The sequence below is a fragment of the Rhinoderma darwinii genome, chromosome 1, assembly GCF_050947455.1.
Source record: "Rhinoderma darwinii isolate aRhiDar2 chromosome 1, aRhiDar2.hap1, whole genome shotgun sequence".
NCBI lineage: Eukaryota > Metazoa > Chordata > Amphibia > Anura > Rhinodermatidae > Rhinoderma > Rhinoderma darwinii.
This window is the reverse complement of record NC_134687.1, coordinates 653854855-653864488: the sequence shown is the minus strand read 5'-3', so window position 1 is coordinate 653864488 and position 9634 is coordinate 653854855. Positions and strand designations below refer to the sequence as shown.

Genomic DNA, 9634 nt, shown 5'->3' with positions numbered 1-9634 from the left:
TGCAGACGAGTGACCACAAGTGAAGAAGAGGAGAGACGGCGCTGCTCTTGTGAGTATGTGGCACAATCTACAGGGAGGCTGGTGTGGCATCTACAGGCAGGCTGGTGTGGCATCTACAGGGAGGCTGGTGTGGCATCTACAGGGAGGCTGGTGTGGCATCTACAGGGAGGCTGGTGTGGCATCTACAGGGAGGCTGGTGTGGCATCTACAGGCGGGCTGGTGTGGCATCTACAGGGAGGCTGGTGTGGCATCTACAGGGAGGCTGGTGTGGCATCTACAGGGAGGCTGGTGTGGCATCTACAGGGAGGCTGGTGTGGCATCTACAGGGAGGCTGGTGTGGCATCTACAGGGAGGCTGGTGTGGCATCTACAGGCGGGCTGGTGTGGCATCTACAGGGAGGCTGGTGTGGCATCTACAGGGAGGCTGGTGTGGCATCTGCAGGCGGGCTGGTGTGGCATCTACAGGGAGGCTGGTGTGGCATCTACAGGGAGGCTGGTGTGGCATCTACAGGGAGGCTGGTGTGGCATCTACAGGGAGGCTGGTGTGGCATCTACAGGGAGGCTGGTGTGGCATCTACAGGGAGGCTGGTGTGGCATCATCTACAGGGAGGCAGGTGTGGCATCATATACAGGGAGGCGTGTGGCATATACAAGAAGGCTGTGTGGCATGTACAGGCAGGCTGGTGTGGCATCATGTACAGGGAGGCTGGTGTGGCATCATGTACAGGGAGGCTGGTGTGGCATCATGTACAGGGAGGCTGGTGTGGCATCATCTACAGGGAGGCAGGTGTGGCATCATATACAGGGAGGCGTGTGGCATATACAAGAAGGCTGTGTGGCATGTACAGGCAGGCTGGTGTGGCATCATGTACAGGGAGGCTGGTGTGGCATCATGTACAGGGAGGCTGGTGTGGCATCATGTACAGGGAGGCTGGTGTGGCATCATCTACAGGGAGGCAGGTGTGGCATCATCTACAGGGAGGCGTCTGGCATCATATACAGGGAGGCTGGTGTGGCATCATATACAGGGAGGCTGGTGTGGCATCATATACAGGGAGGCTGGTGTGGCATCATATACAGGGAGGCTGGTGTGGCATCTACAGGGAGGCTGGTGTGGCATCTACAGGGAGGCTGGTGTGGCATCATCTACAGGGAGGCAGGTGTGGCATCATATACAGGGAGGCGTGTGGCATATACAAGAAGGCTGTGTGGCATGTACAGGCAGGCTGGTGTGGCATCATGTACAGGGAGGCTGGTGTGGCATCATGTACAGGGAGGCTGGTGTGGCATCATGTACAGGGAGGCTGGTGTGGCATCATCTACAGGGAGGCAGGTGTGGCATCATCTACAGGGAGGCGTCTGGCATCATATACAGGGAGGCTGGTGTGGCATCATATACAGGGAGGCTGGTGTGGCATCATATACAGGGAGGCAGGTGTGGCATCATCTACAGGGAGGCAGGTGGCATCATCTACAGGGAGGCGTGTGGCATATACAAGAAGGCTGTGTGGCATCATATACAGGGAGGTGTGTGGCATCATATACAGGGAGGTGTGTGGCATCATATACAGGGAGGTGTGTGGCATCATCTACAGGGAGGCTGTGAATATTGTCTAGGTGAACATGTGACCTTCCTTTGGTTGTTTTCAGGGGGCTGGGACAAAAAAAGCCTGACCAATGAAATTCATCAGTTTTTTTAACGGCCATGAAAAACTGATGCAAAATAGATGTCAAACGGCCATTAAAAACGGACAGATGGACTTGAAACGGATGAAAATTTAGAGACACACTGATGCAAAATGGCCATGAAAAACTGACAGTTGATCAGTTTTAAATGGACATTTTTTTTCACTGTCGTGTGAATAAGGCCTAAGTGTTTGGGTGTCCACTTGGCAAATTAAGTTTAATGTAGATAAATGTAAACTTATGCATCTGGGTATCAACAACCTGCATGCGTCATATGTCCTACGGGGAGCTACACTGGGGGAGTCACTTATTGAGAAGGATCTGGGTGTACTTGTAAATCATAAACTAAATAACAGCATGCAATGTCAATCAGCTGCTTCTAAGGCCAGCAAGATATTGTCATGTATTAAAAGAGGCATGGACTCGCGGGACATGGATGTGATATTACCATTTTACAGAGCATTAGTGCGGCCTCATCTAGAATATGAAGTTCAGTTCTGGGCTGCAGTTCATAGAAAGGATGCCCTGGAGTTGGAAAAAATACAAAGAAGAGCAACGAAGCTAATAAGGAGCATGGAGAATCTAAGTTATGAGGAAAGATTAAAATAATTAAAACCCATTTAGCCTTGAAAAACACGACTAAGGGGGGACATGATTATCTTATATAAATGTATTAATGGCACAAAAAAAAATATGGTGAAATCATGTTCCATGTAAAACCCCCTCAAAAAACAAGGGGGACCATTCAGAGTAGGAAAACAAGGGGGCACTCCCTCCGTCTGGAGAAAAAAAGGTTCAATCTGCAGAGGCGACAAGCCTTCTTTAGTGTGAGAACTGTGAATCTATGAAATAGCTGCTCGCAGGAGCTTGTCACAGTAGCTACAGTAGATGGCTTTTAAAAAAGGCTTAGATCATTTCCTAGAACAAAAAAATATCAGCTCCTATGTGTAGAAATCTTCCCCTTCCCTTGGTTGAACTTGCTGGACATGTCTTTTTTCAACCATACTATGTAACATGCAGAACATCAAAATAGCTTCTACCCTGTGTGACTTCTCTGATGAGCACGAAGTTTGCCTTTAGTAGTATAACATTTCCCACATTCTGAACATGAATATGGCTTCTCTCCTGTGTGGATTCTCTGATGTATAACAAGATATGATTTATAGGTAAAACATCTCCCACATTCTGAACATGGATACAACTTCTCTCCTGTGTGAATTTTCTGATGTATAACAAGATATGATTTTTGTGTAAAACATTTCCCACATTCTGAACATGAATACGGCTTCTCTCCTGTGTGACTTCTCTCATGTCGAACAAGATTTGATTTATGCGGAAAACATTTCCCACATTCTGAACATGAATACGGCTTCTCTCCTGTGTGACTTCTCTTATGCTTAGCAATACTTGATTGCCCTTTAAAACATTTCCCACATTCTGAACATGAATACGGCTTCTCTCCTGTGTGACTTCTCACATGTATATCAAGACATGATTTTTGTGCAAAACATTTTCCACATTCTGAACATGAATACAGCTTCTCTCCTGTATGAATTCTCTTATGCTTAGCAATACATGATTTTTGTGTAAAACATTTCCCACATTCTGAACATGAATACGGCTTCTCTCCTGTGTGACTTCTCTCATGTTGAACAAGATTTGATTTATGTGGAAAACATTTCCCACATTCTGAACATGAATACGGCTTCTCTCCTGTGTGACTTCTCTTATGCTTAGCAATACTTGATTGCCCTGTAAAACATTTCCCACATTCTGAACATGAATACGGCTTCTCTCCTGTGTGAATTCTCGCATGTATAACAAGATATGATTTTTGTGCAAAACATTTTCCACATTCTGAACATGAATACAGCTTCTCTCCTGTATGAATTCTCTTATGCTTAGCAATACTTGATTTCTCTGTAAAACATTTCCCACATTCTGAACATGAATACGGCTTCTCTCCTGTGTGAATTCTCTCATGTCTAACAAGATATGATTTGTAGGAAAAGCATTTTCCACATTCTGAACATGAATACAGCTTATCTCCTGTATGAATTCTCTTATGCTTAGCAATACTTGATTTCTCTGTAAAATATTTCCCACATTCTGAACATGAATACGGCTTCTCTCCTGTGTGACTTCTCTCATGTCGAACAAGATTTGATTTATGTGGAAAACATTTCCCACATTCTGAACATGAATACGGCTTCTCTCCTGTGTGACTTCTCTCATGTCTAACAAGATGTGATTTTTGTGTAAAACATTTCATACATTCTGAACATGAATACGGCTTCTCCCCTTTGTGAATTCTTCTGCTTGTAAAAAGACTTGAGAATTTTTTGAGCTGTTTACCACATTGAAACCTTTCATCCCCTTTCTGAGGTGTACTTGTGGTAACGATCTGTGATTTGTCAGGAGTAGGTTCCTCATTATTAGTGGAATTATAGGATAGTTCTCTACTGTGATGTCCTGGTTGTACATTAAGGGTAATGAGGTTTTCTCCTGAAGACTGCTGCATGAGATCTTCATCTTCTACTTTAAAATTTATCGATACCATGAAGTTTCCCTCAGACTTCTTAGTGGGATTTTCTGTTAGAATTAAAAAAGTATATTGTGATTTTGTTTCAAAACACAAAACTTGAAAGATGTAAAACATTCATATTAATCTGGAAACACACATGCAGTGTTTTGAGCCAATTCCAGAAGTGGATCAAGCAGGAAGACGTTTAAGCCATGACTTTTAAATCCACAGAAAGATTTAGCTCAAAAACCTGCCTCAAAAATTTTGTGTGCGATTTCAGTCTTAAAAAGCTTTGTATAAACAATTTTAAATATATTCATGACAAGCGTCCATTATTCTGGTTTACACCCAGTCCACCACTTTCAATAAATAAAGCTAAACTTGATAAAAAATTTTTTGGGGAAAAGCAGAATCTTCTGACAATGAAGCCTGTCCTCTGCCAACACATTTGGCCCTTCAATACTCATTAGACATACAACATCTTCACTTAACTCAAAAGTTATTGACAATCTAATCTTGGCCACAGTTTACATTTAACAAGATAATGTGTCATGACACAAAGCACACATCTCAGGCTGAATTCATGGATATGACAATGAGGTCTGTATTTCCTAATGGCTGAACAGTAAGGAGATCTCAATTTTATAGAACATCTTTGGGATGTAGTGGAATAGACAGTGTGTAGTAATCAATCAGAATCTGTAAAAGAGGTTTCCAGTACATTGTTGTATCATTCCACTAAGAGTTAAGGCTGTGAATGCACTCGGAACTCCAGTCGGAGAGGACGTGATTCCCGAGCTCCGCTGGTGGCACACTTTATCCACCTCCATCCGCTCTCCCAGAGCCCATCATTCACCTGGCCGCTGTCCTGTTGCACTCCCGCTGTGTTTGGGACCTTCGTTGCCCAAATCGGACAAATGTTTAATTTCGGGCCTAGTAGTTGGAGCGGATACCCGGCCTAAATTTCTGACGGAAGCCGGTCACTTCCGGTCTGACCACTACAGCGGAGGACCGCGGTTACACGGCCAGGGCCCTGCATCAAGGCCTCAGTGCTGCCCTGACACCCTAGTACTACGTAGGGACAGGAAAGAGTGGACCCTCTGCGGAGTAGAAGCTTCTGGGGATGCAGCCGCCATTTTGCGCACAGGAGTGGTGAGTGATTTTAGCAGCTTGCTGCCACCGACACTGTGGGTATGCTACGACCTACCTGTTGTCCCTCCCTACACCGCACAGATGTAACCTGGATATGATGGGACACGTGGAGGATCTTCCCCCTTGCATAGAATTCTCTAATGTATATGTGGCTGTGCACTGGTCAGAGGCGATTCTCAGTTCTTACACCATCCTGCTGCTAGGGGTACTCACATAATGGCTTCCTCCAAGCAATCCAAAATTATGGTTAAGTTGGACAAGTCCACTGGTCCTGCATCTGAGCACCGCACACCGTGATCTTCTGAGGCTTCCGCCTCTCCTTCCACTACCGTCAACTCCCCTCCTGAGCCGTCCATGTTAGACGTGCTGAAGGCTATCACGGAATCCCATACGGCTTTAACTGAGAAAATTGATGCCCTTTAAACGGACTTTGGTCTTCTCAGAGCTGATGTGCATGCACTGCGTGAAAGAGCTACGGAGTCTGAGAAGCGTATTTCTGACTTGGAGGATGTAGTGACTCCGCCGAGGTCATCGGTCGACACTCTAGAAACACAATAGTCTCCATGGCGGGCTAAAATTAATGATATGGATAACCACTTGCTTAGAGGTAGCATCCACTTCATTGACCTGGCTGAAGACATGGAAAAACCTGAACCTGCTGTGTTTTTGGAACATTGGCCCAAACCAACTTTTGGGGATACTGCTTTTTCTCCCATGTTCTGTGTGGAACGTGCGCATCGGATCCCGACTAGAGCTCCTCCACCAAAGGCACCACCGCGTACTTTTATTGCTATGTTTCTGAATTTCAAAGACAGAGATAAATTGCTGGTACTTGCAAGGAAACAAGGGCCTTTGAAACATATCAACTAAGATTTGAGTCTTTCCAGACTATTCGTTGAAGGTACAAAAACGGAGGCAGAAGTTTACGGAGGCCAAGCAATATTTGAGGGAGAAACAAATAGTCTATTCTATGATATACCCACGCAAAACTCAGATTGGTGCACAATGGCTCCTCGACAACCTGGAAGACGTATCTGCCTGGTTAGAACGCAATGGACTTTAATGGACTCTGGTTTCTACACTCCTGTAGTTTTGTATCTCCTCATGTGACAGAGACATACCACAGGGGGAAACTGTTCTGCAACGTGGAACATATTCTTAATTTTGCTCCTTGACTGAGTTCTCGATTCTCCTCACCAAAGATTTCAGGTCTGATGGGTGCTGAGAGATGCGCCAAATTATCAATCTACGTCAGGTACTCTAACTATTGGGCTCCTATCGCTCCATATTTTCCTATACTGTAAGGAACTATAATAAAGGGAGACTGTTTTACACCATGGAACATGTTCTCCACTTTACTCTTCGGGTGAAGATTTGAAGTTTCCTCTATGATATCTTCAGTGATGATGGATGTCAGGTCATCTACCAGGACTTGGATATATTGCCGTAATACTTCTGTCTTCCAAGCTGTAGTTCTCTCGTGTCTATTGATTTTATGTGAAAATACTTGCTGTTTTCTAGGGGAAGGGGGTTGCCCCTATGTTTAAAAGACCCCTTTGCTAACCATTTCAACATACCTTGTAGTTTAGTTTCTGTTTTCTGCAATTGGGAATGAAACCAGTCTCAAATTCGGGGGAATGGGTAGGGTGGGTTGGATTTAAATGTTTTTGCCTGTCATACTTGTCTGCTTGTAGTTATGTAATTGCTCTGAATATGTGGACTGGTGATTTGATCTATTAGAGTGCTGCTGTTGGAGATTTCCATAGGGGACACAAATTCAATATTCAACCCCAGTGTGCTGCGGCTTTCCAGATTTATAATGCCCTTAGTAATACTCATGGAAAAGCTACGCCATCTTAAAATTATCTCCTGGAACGTGAGAGGATTAAATTACAAATTCAAACTTGCTCTAGTGTTTAATTTCCTCTCTACGTACAATCCACAGGTCGTTCTTTTACAAGAGACCCATTTACATGGTTCCAAGCTGCAAGCTCTTACACGGCCTTGGGTCAGGCATGGTTATCACGTCTCCTACTCCAGTTACTCCTGTAGGGTCTCTTTGCTGGTTCACAAATCTCTATACTGTGATGTCACGAATGTAAGGAAAGATCCACAGGGAAGTTCATTGTGTTATTCTGCCAAATCCATTTTACAGCTTATTATAGTGAATATCTATAATCCTCCTCCGGCCCCCTATCCAACTAGTCACTGATATGACGTTGGTAACGGAGCTTGGACCTGTTCCTCTTCTGCTCCTGTGGGATTTTAATCTCTTGCTGTGTTCTGGCCCAGATAAACTGGGAGGGAGTCCCTGGTTCCCTTTTAACGGATTAGGCTGCCATGTATCATCTACGGGAAATTTGGCGAGCTAGTTATCCTAACTCTGTAGCTTATACATGCCACTCACCAGCCTATAGATCATTCTCCCGAATTGACTTGGCATTTGGTAATGCTGCCTCGTTGGCATATGAAGTGGATGCGCAATACCTCGCTTTAGCGCTCCTGTGCTGAGATTATGATTACATTGGAAAAATAAATTGTAGGGTTCTGGAGTACTAATCTGGGTTCAGCAGATAGCAATCTGGTATGGGATGCCTTCAAGGCATATATTAGAGGGGTAGTCATACGGGCAATATCCTTGTATAGGAAGGGGCTATCAGAAGCGTATAGTTTTGGAAGCAGAGTTGGCTGTGGCAGCGGAAGAGTATCTTAGGACTGGGGAGTCTTCAGCCTTTGCTGCCTTCTCCGCGAAACGAGAATATAGTCTTATGTTAACTGAACTTAATAAGAAAAAAACGTTATATTCTTGGCAGAGGGTTTTTGAGCATGGAGACGAGAATGGTTTTTCACTGGCCTACCTGGCTGGAGCAGACACTACCCCAAACCCTATTTTGGAAATAACCTCCTGTACTGGTATGTATGTTAGTGACCCCATGGCCATTAATGAAGTATTTGCTAAATTTTATTCTGACTTATAAGTTTTCTACTACCCCTTCTGATCTAGAGGCATACTTTGATAATATTGGGTTCCCTACCCTGGATAGAGAGCACGTCGGTATTCTCGAAGCCGATTTGACTATAGAGGAAATTACGGAGGCTATTGGCTCCTTTCCGAACCGGAAAACCCTGGGACTGGATGGCCTGAATGGTATAAACTACACGTTGAATTGCCCCTCATTTGCTTAAACTTTTCCAATCCTTTGATGGGGGCGATACCCTCCCTCCCTCTATGAGAGTGGCTCTTGTAGTACTGTTCCCCCAAAACCCCTAAAGATCTGAAAGAGTGTGGCTCCTATCGGCCTATCTCGCTCCTTAATTGAAACATTAAAATATTGGCCAAAATTTTAGCGATGAGTCTGCAAAAAAATCATTCCTCATATTATCCATCCGACAAAGTCTGGTTTTATGCCCGGGAGGGCCACTGATGTTAACCTCCGAAGGCTCTTAACCAACATGTCCTCTGCTGTGGGCTTGGGAGGATCCAGAATTGTTGCGCCTCTAGACCTTGAAAAGGCATTTGACTCAGTAGAATGGTCTTATGTGTGGTCTGTACTTGGATGAATATGGGTCCAAACCCAAACTTACCAATAGATTCAGCTATTATACTATCAACCTATAGCCAGTATTAAGACCAATTGTCACATCTCCCCCTTATGCTTCTATTTCTTAATGATCCGGGTCCATCTCTGCAGGAAATGTTATCCTTGTTTGATTTATTTGCATCCTTCTCTGGACCTCCTGTGAATTGGTCAAAGTCCTTGGTGATGGCGATAGATGATGCTGCTGGGAGGGTTGCACTTCCTTGCCCACTCCAGTGGGCAGATAAAATTACTTATGAAGGTTTAGTAATTAGGCCCAATATATGTAGCTTTATACAAGATAATATCACTCCTTTGGTACAGTCTCTGAAGATAGACCTTGATAGATGGAAACACCTCCCTCTCACAGCTACAGGTAGAATTAATCTTTTTAAAATGAAGTCCCTGCACAGGTTTTTGTATATTCTTCATAACTCTCCAGTGTGGCTACCACTATCACTGTATACAAATATCGATAAAGATCTTCGATCTTTTATTTGGGCAGGGGGGGCGGGACTCCTATAATTGCTCTGGGCAAACTACAACGCCCCACTGAGCGGGGGGTGGTTGCCTCTCCCGAATTTATATCTTTACTTCCTTGCCAGCCAATTGGTGTACGTTTGGTGGTGTTTTACTCATAGGCAATTTAAACCCTGTACTGAGCTGGAGGCTTCACTTCTTGGTTCCCATAAAGC

General features: G+C 44.5%; 1 protein-coding gene across 1 annotated transcript in view; it reads right to left on the bottom strand.

Moving 5' to 3' along the window:
* Window positions 1-367: 367 nt before the first annotated feature.
* The window catches only part of LOC142659347 (uncharacterized), a 50974-nt gene continuing 41707 nt past the window's right edge, over window positions 368-9634 (bottom strand). Inside the window, exon 7 of the mRNA XM_075835445.1 lies at window positions 368-4277. Coding sequence (XP_075691560.1) covers window positions 2722-4277 — 1556 coding nt within the window. The 3' untranslated portion in view covers window positions 368-2721. The remainder of the gene's footprint in view (window positions 4278-9634) is intronic.